The sequence below is a fragment of the Hyaena hyaena genome, unplaced genomic scaffold, assembly GCF_003009895.1.
Source record: "Hyaena hyaena isolate Hyena2069 unplaced genomic scaffold, ASM300989v1 scaffold_16, whole genome shotgun sequence".
NCBI classification, from domain to species: domain Eukaryota; kingdom Metazoa; phylum Chordata; class Mammalia; order Carnivora; family Hyaenidae; genus Hyaena; species Hyaena hyaena.
The window spans coordinates 6,075,319-6,096,155 of record NW_024080650.1 but is presented as its reverse complement, the minus strand read 5'-3'; the positions used below and the strand labels follow the sequence as shown (position 1 = coordinate 6,096,155).

Here is a 20,837-nt window from a genome sequence, read left to right as displayed (position 1 = left end):
AGTAACGGAAGAACAATTGGCTGGTACTTGTCAAGATTTGCCGGGATGATGAACTTCCAAGGATGTGCTACTTTTAGCAGTTGATGACTTGAGGAGATGAACTCATGAGTTGCTCTCATACAATGGAGATGGTATGGGGCATGGAGAGATTCCCACCCTAACACCAGAGAAAACAATTTTTCCTACCCTTGCTCAGATTGTTTAGATAACATTCTTATTTAGAAAGTGAGTGAAACTCAAACTATGTCCATTTCTCTAGAAAGTTTCAGCAAATTATATTTTAATTCAAATACAACACAACCTAGGCTACCAGGTTCAGGCCAGCTTTTTAATCTGAAGTGAAATGCCAAACTCAAGACCAGGAAGCATCAAAAACAGTATTAGACCAATCATTCAAGAGGTGCCATTATTAAAATTCTCTTTGTCAAAGTAATTCCATGGTTTTTTACCTGGAAAAACCAACCTCCCTCTTTTGGCTTCCCTGTACTTTCTTTGCTCTCGTCTTGCGGAAATGAAAGCCCATCTTCAACATTCCCCTCTCTTCTCTGGATGCCGAAGAAACCATATCAGTTTTTGTCGTCTTGTTTCAAGAAAGCAGCCAAATGTTAGTCAGTAGTGTGTTTTAATTCATTTTGAAAAACAAACTCACATGATTGATTCTTCAGGTCCCCTTACTTAGACCTGACACATTATGATGTCCAAACAGCTCTGCATAGTTACATTAAACACGTTCTTGTGCTGCAAAGTCACTGGGTGCAGGTAGCAGTGAAACATTCCCAAGACAATCACTAGACATGCAGAATGCCAGCCAGAAGCAAGGATCACTTTCAGGGGTCTTGCTGGAGGGAGCATGAGGCTGTATTTTGTGTGCATTGACAACTGTATAAGGTAGGCCAAGGGAGCAAAGCACCCCCCATTTCTCTGAACCCAAAGGGGTGTCTTTCCGAAAGAAGTGTCTTTCAATCCCTAGACTTCGAGCCAGATACTCCTCTGAGTTGTACGTGTTGCTCCTTGGAGAGTCAAAGCCAAGCCACCATGAGCAGGAAGACTGGCTGACCCCTCCCTCTTCATTCCTCATTCCCCAGAGTGGAGAGAACATCTGCCACTTACCCCATGAATCCAAAAGAATTCCCCCCCACCCCCATCCCTGGGTTTAAGCATGGATGCAGGCCAAGCAAGCCTTGGACACCCAGGCCTGTTGCATTGTAGCTATGTTGGTGTATCCCATGTACAAGGTGGAAAAGTGCTTTTGTTTCTCTACCTGATCCAGCCGGGAGAGGGGGCCTTAGGGGCTGCTGCCTACTGGTCCCTAGCCCATGTGCTTATATTGGGATCGGTCCCTAGGGATCTGCACCTGGTTGGCAGTCATTTTGTGGTGGATGTGGTAAATCGCCAGTGTGACCACAATGACGAGGCCTAGGATGAGCCCCAAAATCAGGGGCAAGGTTTCCTCCAACTGCTCCCGCTCATCCACTGGACACTTATGTTCTGAAAAGGTAAAGAAGAAGAAAAGCAATCAGTTCCTGTCAAAATATTTCAAATCATAAAATCTTCTATCAAAACGAAAAGGGAAATGGAGGTGAAAAGTTTCTCAAGGAATATTTGGGGAGACTCTTTTCTTTAGAAATAATGTTCACCCAATGAACCATAATATTACTTAATATTTCTGCACAAGGTAAAATTAAAGAGTACCTGTTAAACAGGGCAATATGCGGTCATTGGATTGCTGGCAGGTGCCAATAAAACATCCAGATGATTGGTTTAAAATTTCAGTTTCAGCATTAAACACAACTACCATCATTTTTATTGTTGGTTTAATTTTTTAACTTTTTATTGAAGTATATGTACACATAGAGAATTGCACACAATATAGAACTTTCAAAAAGACTGAAAATATCCAGTGCTGATAATGATCTGGAGAAATTAGAACTCTTATATATCATTAGTGGAAGATGGTACGACCACTTTGTAAAACTGTCCAGTAGTTTCTAATAAAGGGAAATATACACCTACCTTATAACCCAGCATTCCATTCCTAGGTGTTTACTTAAGAATAATTAAAACATATGGACACGAAAAGATTTGAGCCTAAATGTTCACACAAACTTTATTCACAATAGCCTAAAACTGGAAACAACCCAAAGGTCCATCAAAGTGAAATGGAAAAACAAAGGAATATTAATCAATAATAAAAAGGGATGGTAAAAAGGAATGAACACATAACAAAATGGATGACTCTCAAAAATATTTTGTTCAGTGAAAACTCTAAGACACAAAGAGTCCATACTATATGATTCCATTTATATGAAGTTCAAGAGTAGGTAAAACTAAGTCTATGGTGATTGAAATCAGAAAAATGCTTACACATGGGGAGCAGGACAGGGAACTTCCAGGTGTGATGGAAATATCCTTTATTTTGATCTAGGTAAAGGGTTATGTGGTTGCAAGTACAGGTAAAAATGCATCAAGCTGTGGGGCACCTGAATAGCTCAGTTGGTTAAGTATCTGACTTTGGCTCAGGTCGTGATCTCATGGTCCGTGAGTTTGAGCCCCAAGTTGGGCTCTGTGCTAATAGCTCAGAGCCTGGAGTCTGCCTCAGAGTCTGTGTCTCCCTTTCTCTTTGCCCCTTCCCCCCCAATAAATAAACATTAAAAAACTGTGTCAAGCTAAATACTTTAGATATGTGCATTTTGATATATGTAAATTATACTTCAATTTTAAAAAGACAGTGCAGAACTTAATGAATTTTCACAAATGAACATCTCATGTAACTAGCACCTAGATCAAGAAAGAAAATGTTACTCGCATTGGTTACTAAAATGGCGTTGACTCCATTTTACCCTCTTATCCTCAAGACAGTTTAATAGCCCTATGCCTCAATTTTTCCCTAGAACCAGAAAACCAATTTGGAGCAACGTGGTGGTCGCATAGTTTGTAGAGCTGAGTAAAACTACATTCCTAGAAACCAGGACACGTTTGCTCAGGCTCCTTTGCTCCTTGTGGGGAACTGGTGGCCTCTTCACCAAACTCATGAGCCACAACTGGAGAAAACAGACTTTAGATATCTGTTCATAAAGAGCAAGTTTTTTAAAAAAATTTTTAATGCTTTATTTATTTCTGAGAGAGAGAGAGAGAGAGCATGCGCGAGTTGGGAAGAGGCAGAGAGAGAGGAAGACACAGAATCTGAAGCAGGCTCCAGGCTTTGAGCTGTCAGCACAGAGCCCGACATGGGGCTTGAACCCACGAACCGAGAGATCATGACCTGAGCAGAAGCTGAATGCTTAACCGACTGAGCCACCCAGGCGCCCCCCATTAAGAGCAAGTTTTTAAGTCAGGGTGACCCATTAAGCATTTGTTGAGCACCTACTGTGTGCCAGGCTCCTCCAGGTTGACACAGTCCTTCCTCTCACCTCTCCTGAGGCCAGCAGAAAGGAGAATAAGGCCTGAGCCTATTCTAGCAATTAGAGTCTGGAAGATTTCAGGCAAATATACAGCTTTTGAAAAGCTATACAAGCCCAGAGCCTGGAGCCTGCTTCTAATCTCCCTCTCTCTCTGCCCCTCCCCTGCTTGTTCTCTCTCTCTTTCTCTCTCTTTTACTCAAAAAGGATAAACATTAAAAAAAATAAAAGCGTACACTTGGGGCACCTGGGTTGAGCATCCCACTCTTGATTTTGGCTCAAGTCATGATCTCACTGTCATGAGATCGAGCCCCAAGTTGGGCTCTGAGCTGGGCATGAAGCCTGCTTAAGATTCTCTCTCCCACTCCCTCTGCCCCACTTGTGCACACTCTTTATCTCTCCCCTCTCCCCACTTGTGCACACTCTTTATCTCTCAAAAAAGATAAAATAAGTACTAGTATACTTAATATGCATGGCTCCTAAATTATCCTTCAGCTCTAAGCACAAAGATTTTCTCATTAATCCCCACTGCAACCCTATGAGATAAATACTGTTATCATACCCATTTTAGTCATAAGGTAGAATGAGGCTAAGTAATTTGCCTAGAAGAAATGAAGCCCCAACTTGAATTTCAGCAGCCTAACTCACAAGCACACTCAGGGGGGTTCTTAGCAGACATGAGCTAAGGGTAGAGTTAGGGTCAGGTCAGTAGCAGACCTGACCTACTGGCATTTAAAAGCCACAGAATCACAAAATGGGCAGGAAGGGGGCTTCTGGGCTCTGTGGCTGTGTGTGCTGGTCACAGAGGTACATGAGGTTTCTGAAAATTCAGTGAGGAACATACTTATTGCCAAGAGGTATGAGGATACTTTCAGGGAGGATGGATATATTGTTTTCTTCTTGATTGTAGTGATGGCTTCATAGGTGCATTCCTAAGTCAATTATTTCTCGTATCATACACTTAAATATGTGCAGTTTATTGTATTTCACTTACAACCTGAACAAAATTGTTTAAAATAAATCAGGAAACATACAACTACATACATACATACATACTTATGTTTCCTGACTGAAAAAAGAAGAGTTTTTTGGTTTTGGTTTGTTTTTTTACAAAGAAGGGTTAAGTGCTATTAATAGCACTAAACTGAACATTTCTCTTTATTACAATCAGAAGGACCTAAAAGAATCAGTAGGGAACTTTTCTTTTTCACTATTTGATTCAATTCTAATGAGTTCCACTTTGAGCATCAGCCTGCAGCCCGACATACCCATTTCCCCCTGGAAAAATGTAAAGGTTGTTACACACTGCACCAGGGACAGCTATGGGCCCCAGAGCTCCATACCCAGAAGGTTGGTTTTTTCCTTCACGGTACCACACTGCCTCTTTGAAAAGAAAAATGAGTAGAAATGGGGCTTCCTGGGATAGGGATTCTATTAACAAAGGCCATTTGTTTTCCTCAACATGCTGTTGCCTGTGTAATGTTAACGTACATTATGGGCTTTGCTCATTTTCCATGTACTAGCTGCAAACTTACACCCTGATATTCATAACGTGCCCCTTTCAAGCACACCTGACTGTAGCTAAGGAGGTAGATTTGGGAAAGCCCCTGGGTCACCTAAGGATGGGGGCTGCTTGCCAGGAGAACTAACCTTGTGATCAGAAAGCTGGAACTTTCAGCCCCACTGCCCTGATTTCCAAGGAGGAGAAAGTGGTTGGAACTTGAGTTCAATCACCAATGGGCAATGATTTAACCAACTGTGCCTATGTGATGAAGCCTCAATGAAAACCCCAAAGGACGGGATTCAGAGAGCATCTGATCGGTGAACACATAGAGATTTGGGAAGAGTGGTGGGTTTGGAAAGAACATGGAAGCTCCACCCCCATCTTTCCCTTATCTTGCTCTATGCTTCTCTTACAGATAGCTGTCCCTGAGTTGTAACCTTTTATAATAAACTGGTAATGTGATGAGGAAAATATTTCTCTGAGTTCTGTGAGCCTCTCTAGAATTCAAGGAGAAGGTCACAGAACCCTCTGATAGCAAGTTGATCAGAAGCGGAGGTGATAGCCTGGACTTGCAGTTGATATTTGAAGTGGAGATAGGGACCAGTCTTGTAGGACAGGCCCTTAACCTGTGGCATTTGATGGCATTTTCAAGTAGATAGTGTCAGCAGTGAGTTGAATTGTAGAACACCCAGCAGCTATCAGAGAATTGCTCAGCAGTTGGGAAAAACACCCACACATCAGAATTAGTATCAGAATCATACTGCCCAAGCTATTATCTTTTTTTAACTTTTTAAAAAATGTTTTTAAAATGTTTCTTCATTTTCGAGAGAGAGACAGAGCTTGAATGGAGGAGGAGCAGAGAGAGAGGGAGAGATAGAATCCAAAGTAGGCTCCAGGCTTTGAGCTGTCAGCACAGAGCCCAATGTGGGGCTTGAACTCATGAGCTGTGAGATCATGACCTGAGTCTGTCAGAAGCTTAACTGACTGGGCCCCCCAGATGTCCCGTAAAGTATTATCTTTAAACTGATAACGTGGTGTAGTTATAGGGGAATAACATATCCCATTTTTTAAGAAAAATGGAGGAGAAAAGCATGTCTTCTGACAGAAAAAATTATGGTTAAAATACCATTGTGGTTTAGTTCCTTTTTGTTTTGTTTTTATTTTTTTAATTTTAATTCCAGTGTAGTTAACATACAGTGTTATATTAGTTTCAGGTGTACAATATAGCAATTCAACAATTCTATTCATCACTCTGTGCTCCTCATGGTAAGTGTGCTCTTAATCCCCATCACCTCTTCACCTATCACCTACCTGCCTCCCCTCTGGTAACCACCAGTTTGTTTTCTATAGTTATGAGTCTGTTTTTGGTTTGTCTCCTTTTTTCTTTGTTAATTTGTTTTATTTCTTAAATTCCACATGGGAGTGAAATCATATGGTATTTATCTTTCTCTGACTTATTTCACTTAGCATTATAATTGTGGGTTACTTCTTAAAAATTATTTTTTGTGCCTTAGGAAAAAACCTGAATTAAACCCACCACAGAAGGGGGTATATAAAGGGAACATTAAACTATGGACATGTCAAAAAAGTCATGGGAAAATAAGGGGATGTCAAAAATTATCATAAAAAATATTGAATCCTCATCCTCATTTCTTCACAGCCACTAAGTGGTCAAATAAGGGAACCTTCCCAAGTCTACAATCCCTTATCCACCATCTCAAAATCCACAAAGCTCTGGAAATCCCAAGAACTTTGTATCATGTATTTGGCAGCAACACTTGACTTGAACTAATGTAGGATACTAGTGATTCTCATGTAACCTACTTAGCATGAAGATTCATGTGTTTCACTGCAGGGAACAGATATATTAATATATTTGATTGTGGGGAACTACCTGGACTCTTTTGGGGTTTTTCATAATATATGGACTATGCACTGAAGTCTCAAATATCCTGAACTCTGAAACCCATCTATCCCCAAGGGTTTTAAATGAAAGACTGTAAGCTCATGCCAGAGGGACGCACACACACACACGTGCCATGTTCAGGCCCAAGCTGGTGTTTTCAAACTCTGCCTCTGACCCAGAGGGAAAATAATGTTTTACATTTTAGCTCAGAACATAGGTAAACACGCATAATCAAAACCAAGGTTTCACAAAACAATACTTATCTTGACCCTATACATCTAATAATCTCCACTCCAGTCTATTCTTTTTAACTTAAAACAGTGTTGGCCATGACCCACTAAGGCAGGAGGTGCCATCCTTTTTTGTACCAGTAATGATGAAACTGTCACCATTTCTCAGAATCATGCTTACAAATGCATAAAAATAAAACATACAGGATTATGGAGGAAATAGATTACACTGAAATTCAGCTATCAAAATATGTTTAAATAAGTTGGGAAAAAGCAATATGTGTACCCCTTTATTAGAACACACACTGGCTGGGATTGCAAAGTAATGAGAAGCATCACTGTTACTTTGCAAGATCTACACAAGCAAATGTGGGATGGAAATATCTACGATTTCTATTGGTGTGAAAGGCACCACTAATTATTCATTAATTATCACCACTAACACTATTATGGATTGTTTTCTGTATTTATGATTGAAGGGAATGTCAAAAATTAGAAACTGGTGAAAATAAAGATGTAAGTTTTTCTCACTGAAATTCACACACTCCCAGAATTCTATCCACAACCCCTGTGGACCTCAGGGTTAAGATCCTGTGCAATAAACTGATTATAACCCACAGATTATAAAACAGGAAGGTTCTAGGTCTCTGCCTAGGAGAAGAGTGTCTTTTGGCTTAGCCCACACTAAATTTAGCTTTGGATGCTCAGAGACCCCTAATTCCCTGTTCACTTCCACAGGGCTTGGGGTCCCTCATGCCTCTGCCCTGGCTGGGCTCAGGGTTCTTGAGTGCACAAAACAGAGCCTGAAGAGGGTGGCATATGGCTACAAAAGACAACAACCAGTCTAGTCATTAGAAAGGACCAGATGAAGACAAATCAGACAACAGAGGGTTAATCTGTTGCCAGCTGCCAGCTGCCAAGTAAGGTACCCTCAAGCATAAATCCAATGCCACTGAAATTCTGATTCATCTTCAGTTCTGGTTTTTAGTCCATGTTTTATTTTCATGTTTACTTGTTTGTTTGATGACCACCATTTTTTGTATGTTTGATGGTTTGACAGCCATCTCAATGGTGTATTTACTCCCTGAGTCTAACCAATGACAAGAACTCTTCATTGCACCCCAAATGAAAGCACCAAGGTGGGCAGTGGGCAAAAAGGCAAACTAATTGCTTCTCAAGCTCTGCTAACAGCCCAGACTGTTCCCATTCAAGAAAGGGGCTGGTTGGGCTTCCTCCACCCTCTGACAGGGCAGCTTGCCTCTTTTCTCTGGGCTGACTCTGGACTTCTGTAACCTCAGCAAAATGTATTTTTTATATTGAGAAACAGTATGAATGGGCTTTGGAGATCTTTGGCTGGAGTCAAGCAGATACTCTCAGTAGCAATTAAAATAAGATAATAAAAGCAATTGTTGATTGATGCCACTGTGTACCAGGCACATGGCATGCACAAGAAAGAGTTGTATAAACTCTCACTACCTTATAAGCTCTGACAGGGCAGGAAAGTTCATATACCCCAGAACCTACATGTAGCAGACCCATCCAGTGTCCTTGGCAGCTACCTTTCTCACACATTGCAATGGGTTTTGCCTACAAAGCAGTTTAGAAGTCTCAGAGAGTCAATGCTTCTCCCCCACCCCAGCAGACATCAGTGGGGGATAACAGTTGGTGGGTAAATGCCATTGTTCCCACCTTCCAGGCTGAATAATGCTGATGTGGGTTCTACACTCTCGGGGGTTCTAGCGGTGTCAGCCCCAGGTGCCCACAGTAGACACCTGCTCACTAAAGTACCTGTAATTGCCTTGCCTTCCTATCTCATCTCCCAACCCCCCTCCCAGTGCTTTCTAGAACCACCTCCTAAATAAACTACTTGTACTTACATACTTGCATATGATCTGCTCCTTGGGGAACCCAGCCTAAAACACTACATTCCAGGAAAGTACCAGGAACACTGAATTCTACAACTGGCTAGCTCCATAGCCCTACACTGGGGCTCCACATTCCAGCCCTTGACACACCTGTCAGCATTGTTCATAACAGGACTATCTCCCCCTAGCTGCTTACCCAGGAGACCCTGAAGATCAACTACACCTGCTGGGAGGTGTTAAATAAATCACAGGTCTACGCAATGCTGTGGGTCAGCATCAGCTAAGCCTTCCTGCACGTGGCAGCCAGCCACGGGGTGCCCTACTGAGGGCTGGTGTACAGAGAAAGGTAAGATATGATCATTTCCATTAAAACACATATCTTGTTAAAACACAGATCAGGTGGCATCTTCCAATAATGCTGTTAGGAACACTAATAAAAAGTTCATAAATTTCAGGGTACTCAACAACCTTTGTAAAGGTGCCTCCTGTGCTCACATGTTTTTATTAGAAACAGCTTAGGCTCTGAGTAAGAGCACAGGATCTGACACCCAAAGACAGGCTCTTGTCCCAGCTCTAGCAGCCACTAGGAGGGCAGACTTCACCAATGACTTCACTTCTCTGAGCCTCAGTCTCTCTGCCGTCATCTGGGATCTCAGTACCTTCTTTACAGGTTTGTTTGTTTGCTTGTTTCTCCTCTTTGAGAATTAAAAAGGGACCAGCCTATATGTGGTCACTTTTAAGTGCCTTTTAAACCTGAATCTTTAATAAAGGGAAACAGAGACTGGGTGCCTGGGTGGCTTAGTCGGTTGAGTGTCTGACTCTTGATTTCAGCTCAGGTCATGATCCCAAGGTTCATGGGTTCAAGCCCTGCATCAGGCTCTCAGCTGACAACGCAGAAGCTGTTTAGGATTCTCTGTCTCCCTCTCTCTCTGCCCCTTCCCTGCTCATTCTCTCTCTCTCTCTCTGTCAAAATAAATAAACTTTTTAAAAAATTTAAATAAAGGGGAACTGAGATACCCTTTCCATTCTATTATGTTTCTTTTGTAATTATGTATAAAAGTTGCCTTTAATTCAAGCATTAAAATTCTCGGGCTGATCTTTGGCTTATCAGTGATGCAATCCTCATCTATGACAGCCAGGAATCTCCTGGGGCCTGCAAAGGGACACACTATAAGGATGTAATTGTGGAAGGACATGTTAATCAACCCCAACGGAGAAACATAAGGTGTTTTGAACTGCAGGTTGGTAGTTGCCATACAAATGTATTGGTTATAGAAATGAGCCAAAGTAGCCTCTGTGTATGGGTACCTAGGTGCTTTATTTCTTCACCGCAGGCTGAGACCATTAGCTGGAAAGCCTATCATGCCAAACTCAAATTTTTACACATCTAATTATTTAAAAACCAGCCCAAACAAGCACACTTTTAGCTATTTAGAGCCTGCCTGCTTTGCATATCAAACTTCACCCAACAGCTTTTACCCATTGATAAGATAGGCCTTAGCCTCTGCTGCCCCTCAGAGCTCTCAGATCCAGGGACTCCTTACTGTGCTGCTGTGCCATATTGCCTAGACATGTAAGCACCCTCCCTGGTACCCCTCTCCTTGCCAGGAGGTCCTTGGCTCTCCTCCTTTCTGGATGGTGGTCCCCATAAGCCTCCCCATGGATAGTTTCATGCTCTGATCCATCCTGACGCAACCCTGTCGAAGCACTACCCAATAAAGCTTGTGTACTATTGCCTCTCAAGGTCATATCATTTCCCTGATCAGCTCAAGATTCCTCAACCCCCCCCCCCCCAGAATATTCCACAGACCAGCAGCATCACCAGGGAGCTTGCTAGAAATGGAGCATCTTGGGCCCCACCCCCAGACCTACTGAACCAGACTCTGCATGTTAACAAGATTACCACAGTTGTGCACAATGCAGCTGAAGATTTGTGTGCACACTGTAGTTGGATACATGCTGGGCTAAGAGACTTCTGTTGAGGATCAGCATAGTAGTGGAGCTCAATGAACTAAAGGGATTTAAGTGATAAAGATGTCAACCCCCATTTGAGCTGCTCTCAGTGCCGTGAGTATCCAGTATTCCATTTCACTGACTCCTTCTTGCTTTGCTTAGAGTCTATTAAGCAGGTAGGTGTGAAACTTCAGACTGCCAGTATGGCCCCCTTACACAGGGAATAGCTTCTTCATTGGAGTCCCTTTGACTATACATCCTGCACACACGTGCCAAAGGCACATCTATACTCCTGCAGTGGACAGTTATGAGACCAGATACTGCTCCCCACCCCCAACTTGGGGCAGGCTGCTCATCCAGAGCCTCTTGGGAGGGAAGGGAGGGGAGGGGGCAAGTCCCAGGTCCCAAAAAGGCACTTTTAAAAGGAAGCTTTTGGATTCCACCAAATCAAATCAAATGAGCCCTTACAAAACACTGTGGGGGGCAGGTGCTGAGAGGCACAAATGGGAGGAGCCAGGAACAAAGGAAACCCTGCCACACAAAGGCACACAGATCCAGTGAGTGATTCTGAATGAGGCTTGCTTCCTCCCAGGAGCAGGGGCTTTGAGCCCCAGGGCACCATATAGGAGGGGACATCCTAATTATTACCCAGAAAAGCCTGGGTGAGACAAACACCATTTGCTTGTGCTTAATAATACATCTACATGTATAACGGTCTATATGCTTCCAAATTATCTAAGTCTACCCAGCAACTGTGTCCATCTAAGACCTGGAAGTGAATAAAACTTGGTTTTCAAACAAAAGATGCCATTACGTCCATGCTATGAACTCCACTGCTTTTCAGGAAACTAGCTCTGGTCCTGAGTCAGTGCTCATTTACTCTTATTTTGTATAGCATTCTAAACATTGATGAGCTTTGGTTTCTCAGTTCATAAGTGACCATAAGCAACAGTGTAGAAATAACCCAAAATGACTGAGGTGAGGTGGCAGTAAGGACCTAGTAAAAGCAGCCATCACAGCAGAGATAGCGCCAACCAGTAAAGAACAGCTGACCAGCAAAAAACAAAGAGTAATTAGAGACTATGAAGAGTACCCGCATAAACTCAAAAATATTTATGGTAGGAACACTGAGGCTGATTCTACACAGTCCAATATGTTCATCATGAATTCCTGGTCATCAGTAATCGGAAGTCCAACTACATTTAATTATAGTTAACATTTTCAGTTTAAGAGAGACACTGTTCTATTTTATAAACACTTGTGTAATCAAACAGATTTTTAAAAAATGCTAAAATCTTGACACTTATGAGTTTAATTTCAATTTTGTGGAAGATCTATTAAAATGGAACTAGCCCATCCTTCCCTGAGTGTGTGGAAGTAAGTATTACACTGACTTACTAAACATATTAAATCCTGATTCATCTGACATTCAAGCATTTGGAAGTCCCTGTTAATTGTATTCGCAGCTTCCAAAAATCACTTCAGTCAAAGTTAACTGGGCATCTACAGTGTACCAAGCACTGTGTTAGGTGCTAAAAATACAAAGAGGAAAAAAGAAGTAGGGTCTTCTGTCAAAGACAGTTTAATTGAAGAATGTTCAAATGGTCTTTAAATGATCATGGCGTTGGGGGGGGTGCGTGGATTCTACACAGTATAGTTTGATTTGGGAGGAGAATTTTATGAAAGCTGCATGCCTTAGGAAATGATTTAATGATTTGTGTATGACACAGGTGAGGATTCCCTCATATCCTGTATGTTCCAATAGTTGTATTCATCTGGGGATTCCCACCCCAAAGGAAGGCATCCATAAAGCAACCAGAGTCTCTCCCCATTTCTTAACCACAAGGAATAAACAGCATATCAAACCATCCTTAACAAGCTTCTCCAGACAAGAGAGAACAAATGAATTGAAAAATTAATTCACCCTATCTTTGCCTGGTATAAATTCTTGGGAGACTCAGATAAATTTTAGAAATGTGGAATCCCCTTGTGCCCAACTTCCGCTGGGATGCAGAGAACCAATAGAATGTGGACATCCTGAATCTGCCCGGACTATATCCTGCCTGTCCCCTTTTCAGAGAGGAGCACAAACTGAGAAGACTTTCTCCATATCCCAGGAGGAAAGGATCAGAGAACCATGCTTTCCTGGAGCCTCAAGGGTCTTCCTCCCCACAAAGGGGAGTTCTGGAGGGAGGCAGGTCTTCATGAATCTCTCTTCCTGTAACATGCGCGCGCGCACACACACACACACACACACACCTATTGCATCCTAGCCACACAAAAACTTAGCCTCACAATGGTAGAAACTACAGCTGAAAGAAAGTACCCAAAATAACATGGAGAAATGAAGGCCCATGGAAGCAGAGGCCCTTCTGTAATCCATGGCTCTCTACGTAAGTGCTTGAGATTTTTAATTGCTTTTTCACTGGGAAATTTTGCATCAAAATTATATAGATAATATACATACTATATATATTATATATTCCAAATGGTCTTTGTTATCTTTCTCCCTATCAACGTTCCTGTCTTGGCAAACAAAGGGGAAGAAAGGAAAGAAATAAAGAAGGAGGGGGAGCAAGGAAGGGAAAGTGGGAGAGGAAAGAATGAAGCGAAGGAGGAAGGGAGAAGAAAGAACCATTGAGGAAGGTTGATCAGTTCACAGCCTAAAATATTACAGTGAGAGTAAGTGTCATGTAAGCCTGAAGAAAATACAAGTGGTAACAGCCTGGGACCCTGGCAGGTCCCTTTCCCCCATCCAGCCTGAAGTCAGCCTTTCCTTCCCTCCATCCCATCTCCTCCCCCCGCTCATATCCCCATCAACCTACCTTCACTGAACACAAAATCAGAGATGATGTCAAAAGGCTGGATGTGGACCGCGGACAGAATCATGGTGACTGTCTTCTGTGGATCGCTGGAAGCTAGTGAAATGGTCTGCTGAGCTTGACACTCGTACGACTTCCCAGCTGGTGTGACCAAGGCAGAGAGGTGGTGTGAGTTGGCCGTGTGCTTCCCCGCTGCAAGGAAGGCCCAAGGCAATGGTTAGGCCCCTATTTCTGGCAGAATCCTAACCTCCTAACCTCCTGTGCCAGATGGGTGGGCTCCTCCTGCCTCTCAGCTCCAGACACCCCTCTGATCCTCTGTGTTGCCTCGCTGCGGCTGGAGCTCTGCCGATGGGATCAAGTAGTGACAAAGGACAGGTACTCCCCTTCTTTCGGGAGCAGCGGCTCCTTAAACATTGATTTGAAATCTTTTATTTCTGGAAAAGGAAAGTGATACCAAAAAACCAAACCCTGTTTACTATATGAAACCTGACAATGGAGATTTCAAAGAAACAGAGCAGTGACTTGGTTTTCCACATTTCACACTGGCCAACACAGAATAAAAGATCTTCAACAAAGCAGGACTGACTGATGGTGCTCTGGGCAGACGCCCTAGCACACATATACACTCTTTGCACGTCTGCCCCCTTTTCCTCCTTTTCAGGCACATGTTTGTGTTTTTTTCCCCCTCTTTCCCTTTTTTGGAGGGGAACGTATCTAATTTAACTGGGAGAAGCTGGGAGAAGTGTTTGAATATGGATTTTGATGAAGAGAAGAAAATGCTCTTTTTACTGCAATGATAAAAAGGGATGGAAAGGGAGACATGAGATGTATATTCCTTCATATGCTCAATACAAATCTTTTCCCAACACTGGTGCCCAGGTGATGGAAGGCCTCATTAGGAGATGAGACAGTTTACTAAATATGTAAGTTGGTTAATTAATTTACATGTGGTCTTTGATGGCTCTTGCACATGTGAACCTTCTTATTTGGGGAAGGGCTGTTGCTTTTGCCATGATAGTTTTGGAGGATCTGGGTGAGTTGGAGCGATGGGCAGGAAAAGCTAATAAATTAGGACATGGTTCAGAATCTGCTCTGGGGTGAATGCAGTCAATGACTGAAGATCGAGTGTGAGGCCTAGGGCCACGAGCAAAAAGATACTGCAGGCTAAACAAGAAAAGAAGTCACACTGTCCCTTTCAAGTTTCTGCACATAAGAAGAAAAACCAGAATGCAGGGGAAAGAAATACAACTTTGCCCTTTTCCGTGCTCCTTTAAAGGACAAATAATAAGAAATCATCCTGAAGCAGCCAGGGGGAACACAGGCCCTCAAGAGGTGTTTCATCCAGGATTAGGCTACCAGATCCTAGGCCCAGGATTCCTTGCTCATCTACAAGGCCTAAGGTCCAGAGGACATGCAGGTGCTGTCGCTTTCTCTACCTTGGAGAGAAAGCCCAGGGCGGACGTGGCCTAAGAGTGCAAAGCCAGGATCTGTTTCCATAAGTTTCCTGAGGAATTCTGTCTCCACGCCTGTGCTCTCTGCAGTGCCCAGGCTTTGCCAGACTCCCTCCCCAGCATTCGGGCCACCACTCACCGCTGACTGCGTCTTTAAAATGGGTCTTCTCTGAGGAGTCATAGACAAACTGGACCTTGCTCAGCCTCCACGTCGCCTCAGGTCCTTTGGACGCATTGTGACTCTCCTGCCAAGCGGGGAAGGCGCGCGTCACTCGTCTCCACAGCTTCTGGGTGAGGAAACCGTGGGGCGGCCCCCGCCCACACCCACCCAGAGGTAGGCAGAGCCCCCTCTGCGCGTCCCCCTCGGGGTTACCTTTACAAACAGCATTTTGAGCGCGTATGCGCGATCCACCCAGAACACCTGCAGCTCCGACTCGTTGTGGCCACAGCGGCCCTTCACCTCAGCTCCTCGGGTCAGTGAGATATCGGCCTGTTCCGTGATCAGCTGGGAACACAGACGCCCCGCACCCCCTCAGCGCTCCCGGCCTCCGCGGGGGCTGTAAAGGGCAGCGCGTCCAAACTCGGGGTTGCACGCCTCAGCGCTCCTTTGCTCGCGCGCTCCCAGGTCCGGGAACATGCGGTTAGATGCTCTACGTGCAGACCCGGCCGTTAGGGAAGCAGAGAAAGGGGGGTTACTTTCAAAGCAGGCAGGGCGAGCAGAAGGTTACAAGCCGGAACCCCCATGCAGCATTCGGGAGCAGCCTGCAGGGGCGCAGAAGGGGAAGGCGGGCGACCCAGGTCTTCATGGGGCCTTGAGGGAGAATGCCCTTCGTCCCTGGAGCCCAAGAAGCAAGCCGGGAGGGAAAAGGTTCCTTACATCGACATAATTGCTGGCCCACACATCATAAGGGACAATAAATTTGGCTGCGAACTCGGCCATGAGACACGTCGTCCCATTTTCCCGCACCACAAATATATCTTTTTCAGGGTTAGTGGAAAGGCCTGAGAGGTTTTCCACTTCTTGTTCTGCCATGATTCGAGCCATTGTATCTGCGGAAAAACAAACCAAAAAAATCCTATCGGTTCCGGGAACAGTGAGCCCACGCGTCGCGGGCACGGGGGTGGAGAGATCGTGGTCTGCACGGGGGTGATAAAGTTCCTTGCTGGCTGCTGTGCGCTCTGCGAGCCATTTCCCTAACCCAGAGCCGACAATTTCAACTCCGTTGATGTTAATTTATAATAAAAATAAAATTTAAAAATGTAAATCCTTACTATCTTTAAGCCGACTGGTCTTTTCTTTCATCTTAGGCTTTTAAAACCAAATCTTTCTTGCCAATGCTCAGACCCCACGAAGCAGGCTCGTGTAGCTTTCTGTCTGGGATGTGCCGTACAGGTGTGTGGCCCTCTGGGGAATTCCCTGCCTCTGGCGGGAAGGCCCTCCACCCCGCCCGCAAAGAAGAAAGAAAATAGCAAAACGTTAAGGGCCACATTTTGACCTTAAGCTACTGGTTTTACTCTGCTGGTTCTATTCTCTGCAAATAGTGCACCCTGCCCTCGCAGTCGCCCAAACGCTACTCACAGAACAGCATCAGGAGAACTCGAAGTCTACAGACGCTGGAAAAGGCTCTTCCTCGGAGATCCATGCTCGCCGTGCAGCGAATGAGGCCAGATGTGCTGCTGCAGAGGCCACCCGTGAGGGAATCCCTCAAAGTCGCCGCTGGAGTGAGCCGGGGTGAGCGAGGGGCGGGGGCACCGAGAGGGAGGCGGGGGGAAGCGCGTGTTCTCTGCGCGCTGCCGAAGACTTGGTGGCGGGTGCCGCACCGACCCGTGCAGGCTGAACGCGAGTCGGCTCACTGCAGAGGAACCGACCGCGAGGTGAGGGAGCTGTCCACGGCTGCGAGTACTGAAAGGGATCGGTTGTGTTGCAGGAGTGAGTGTTGTGGCTTGGCTTGTGCAGATAGCCAATGAGATTTGGGGGGGCTAAAATTCTCCCTGAGTCTGTTTCCTGTTCTGCAATTGCATCCGCAGAGATGACTCTGTCCTGAGAAACTTAAAAGCACTCTCAGACTTATTCAGTATCCCCACCAGGTACGGTTATTAGGTGGGGTAGATATCACATCCCTGGAGTCCTGGCTGCTGAAAATCTGGTTCCTGAAAGAAAACCGTAGAGCACAAATTGTTGCTGCTTTGGGGGAGGAGGAGTAGGCAAAAATAGAGAAGGAAAATGCTATGGCAACAGTTTCCTGCATTTGGAGACATCCCCTTCTCTCCTCTGCTCTCAATGAGCTAATAGGTTTAAAGTTAAATTGACGCCTTCCTAAATGAGGCCGTCAGTCAGTGCAGCATTCTGGCTTATTTTCTGTGAGTTCTGCTCTCTGATTGCATGCGGGCTTTAAATTCTGGGGTCATCTACCCTCACTCATTATATTGTGTCTTTCCTGCCAAGAGGAATGTAAGTGAACCTGAAGTTTGTGAGGATTGTCTAGGGTCTCTCAGGACAGTAATGTCACCTACTTATGTAAACATAAACATTACACAGATATTGCTCTATAGCATAGAGGAGGGAAAATACTACGGGGCTAATTCCTGTATTTACCTTTTTGGTAGCTTACTTTAAAAATTTTTTTCTTCATAAATCAGAATATAGCTTTTTCAGCAATGAACATGCTGTCCTCATCAATTGTATTGATACCCAAATATTTCATGTCTTACCGGGTATTTAATTATGTGAATAATCAGTAATATAACATCCTAAAATAATGTCATACTAAGGAAGAAATTGCAAAGTATTTTCACATGCACTGTCAAATTTTATCCTCCTTACTACTTTAGAAGGCAGACAAGGGAAGATTTGCCTTATAGTGGTTGTACACTCCCAAAACTAAGACTCAGAAAAACTAAATGACCTTCCTTAGTGTCACATGGTCAGTTAGAATTAAAATAGAAAAATCACATGCTTTAACTTCATTGGGATCATCTTCATTTTTCCTTACATAATACTTTGGCTCCATAATACTATATTTTCATTTCCACAAAATCTTTACCCAATTACCAAATAACAAGCTGAAACCCAAAGTCTCTAATTATATCAATAGCAATTCAAATTACAAAGTAATAGTTAAATCAATACTATGTTTTATATCTTCATTTTTATCTGTTATATTTCATTCAAGTTGTTTTTCAAGAACTTTGCATAAATGTCTATATACAGAAGGACTGAGGCCAAATTATGATTCTTAAAAGTCAATTATTATTATGATTGCAATTTGCAAAATTTACATGCCTTAGAATTTGTCACCTTAGCAATTGCTATTACACGTTTTCCTGTAGCACTATAAAAACTTTTAAAACAATGAGACCTATGTTATGAATCATGTATATTCTCTCTCCCTCCATCTTTCCTTCCAGTATTTTAATAGGGAAAGAAATTGATAGATTTTAGTTTAATATTCACAATTTATTACCTTTATGACCTTGTACAGATTATCATTTTCCTCAACTAAAAGTTGGAATAATACTTACAGGGATGGCTGGTTAGGCCAAGTGAGCTGATGAGTAGAACATCATTCAAAACAAAAGACAAATTAATTTCATCATAAACATTAACTGAATACCTATTACCTGCACTATATTTGGTGCTCTGGGGACCAAAAGATAAACGAATACCATTATAGAAGTAGAAGAGATGTCTGTAAAAGATTATGACAATTTTTCTTGTGATACGTCATTGCAGATGTCCTAATTTATAGATTATTAAAAGGTCAACAGAATTAATTGACGATTACCTGCTTTAGGAAGAAAAAATAGATGGGAAGTAGCACGGGTCATTAATCTTAAGTTGTTGTAGTTGATTATTGATTTCATTATAAATAAATGGTGGTTCCTTTGAAATGGTTTCTTTCCATACCTGACATACATGATCTCTTTGTTGACAGCAGAGAGTACTTTAAGAGTTAAAAGAAAAAAGGAAGCAGTTTTAATTCTTTCTTCCTGGAAGGATCATCCTCAAGACATAATTAAATTTCCTCTTAGGTGTTTAATCCTAGAGATAGCTTACAAAGATCCCTTAACTTATTAATCTGTCCTCAGTGAGTCTTATGTTACAATAAGAATTGGATCACTTTCCGTATAACTTTCACCTACATTAATTAAACAACTTTTCAATCAAGCTTTAAAAAATCTTCACTTCTCTGAAATTGGCAAAGAGCAAGTAAAACTTACCATTAAATCATATGTTAAGAAAGTAACAAAGTTTTCCAAAATTTGTTCCATTCTTCATTTATTGAATGGGAGAGAAAGTAGGAGAAACTAACATAAACAGGTACACTCTTGTGGATAATGGTTGTGCCAATTTTCATCATTGCTGCTGGTGGTGTAAAAACAAATGTCAGGGGTAAGTGTAACCCATGCATGTTGTCTTTGGAATCTTCTCTAGATCCTCTATGTCCTTCAAAGGATTCTTTTCAATTTGTATACTTACTTATTGGATTAGTCTTAATGAATCATATGCCATTGGGTGGTTTCTATTTCACAGTAGTGGAAGAAAAGGTTCCTGTGTGTCTAGACTTTTAAGTTTGGTTGGGAGAAAACAAGAAGATACATGAAGATATAGAGTTGTGTGGCACATGGTGGGCATAGACACACAGGGAAAGGTAAAGTAAGACAGCCATCCCAGGGTGGGGTAGAACTGACCAAAAGAGGCCTCTTGGAGAAGGTGGGTCTTGAAAAACATGGACAGATTGACCAGAAGACAAAGAAGGGCATTGCCCTTGGCATTGCCAATGGAAGAAATATATATTAAATAGGAAAGCCAGTAGAAAGATGTAACTCTTTACCCTTCCATATTTATCCATTTACATTAAAGAAGAAATTAGACTCAGAAGTTCACAATAGTTTATAGTCCCTATTTAACGTCTTTATTTGATAATATGCCCTACATATGGTATATGAAAAAATGGCATATGCAAACCTTATTCTAAATAAAATTAAATATTCGAATTGTTAGGTATATCTCTTTATAATTAGTCACACAAACAATGGACTTGGAGTTGTAGAATTAAGTAAAAAGATTACAAAAATCAGAAAAAATATTGATTAGAAACCATATTTGTGAGCTTCAAAGGGGGAAAGCTAAGCTTTGTTACAGCTGAAATTTGGCTTGTTGATGTTTCAGTCCACCATACAGTACAATGCAAAAATGGACTCTGGCCCTGTTATCCCCCAACCCTTCTAACACACACACACACACACACACACACACAATGGAAGCACGCACGGATAACAGAAGCAGGGATAATTTAACTAAACTGGACAAGGTGCACAGACAGGTTAAGCCAGAATTGCTGCTTACCAAAACTTTTTCTTGTGTTTAGCATATCACTGAATACTTATTTCATTTAATTTATCTACTGCCTTTGAAACTCTTTCTAGGATAGAAACCCTTTTGGGATAGGAACTGAAAAATAAGTGTACACAAGAGTATCTTGTGCAGAAGCTTCCAAACCCTAGAATATTTGCAAAGAATGAGAAAATGAAGCGTGTCTCTGACACATTCAGCTTGCATGACCTTGGTAAGATTTCCCTCATCCTTTCTCTCCAGCACCTACTTTAATGAAGCAAGAACTGTTTCTACAATGAGGGTAACCAGTGGAGGAGACAAAGCATCAGAATAATAAAATAACCCTTTCATTGGCAAAGTATATTCATGC

At 42.7% G+C, this 20,837-nt stretch overlaps 1 protein-coding gene across 1 annotated transcript; it reads right to left on the bottom strand.

Moving 5' to 3' along the window:
* Positions 1-603: 603 nt before the first annotated feature.
* On the bottom strand, positions 604-17,277 carry LAMP5 (lysosomal associated membrane protein family member 5). Its single transcript, XM_039224372.1, has 6 exons — positions 16,709-17,277; positions 16,007-16,179; positions 15,503-15,634; positions 15,269-15,374; positions 13,682-13,870; positions 604-1,488 (listed from the first exon to the last, which is right to left on the bottom strand). Exons 1-6 carry the CDS (start codon positions 16,770-16,772, stop codon positions 1,310-1,312), a joined length of 843 nt encoding a protein of 280 aa, XP_039080303.1. The 5' UTR covers positions 16,773-17,277; the 3' UTR covers positions 604-1,309.
* Between the last annotated feature and the right edge of the window lie 3,560 nt (positions 17,278-20,837).

Coding starts and splice junctions, on each gene's coding strand:
- LAMP5 (XM_039224372.1), bottom strand. CDS start 16,772: ATGGATCTCCGAGGAAGAGCCTTTTCCAGCGTCTGTAGACTTCGAGTT. Junction 15,635..16,006: donor GGGCCAGCAATTATGTCGAT/GTAAGGAACCTT, acceptor CTGTGTTCCCAG/CTGATCACGGAACAGGCCGA. Junction 1,489..13,681: donor TGATTTTGTGTTCAGTGAAG/GTAGGTTGATGG, acceptor TTACCTTTTCAG/AACATAAGTGTCCAGTGGAT.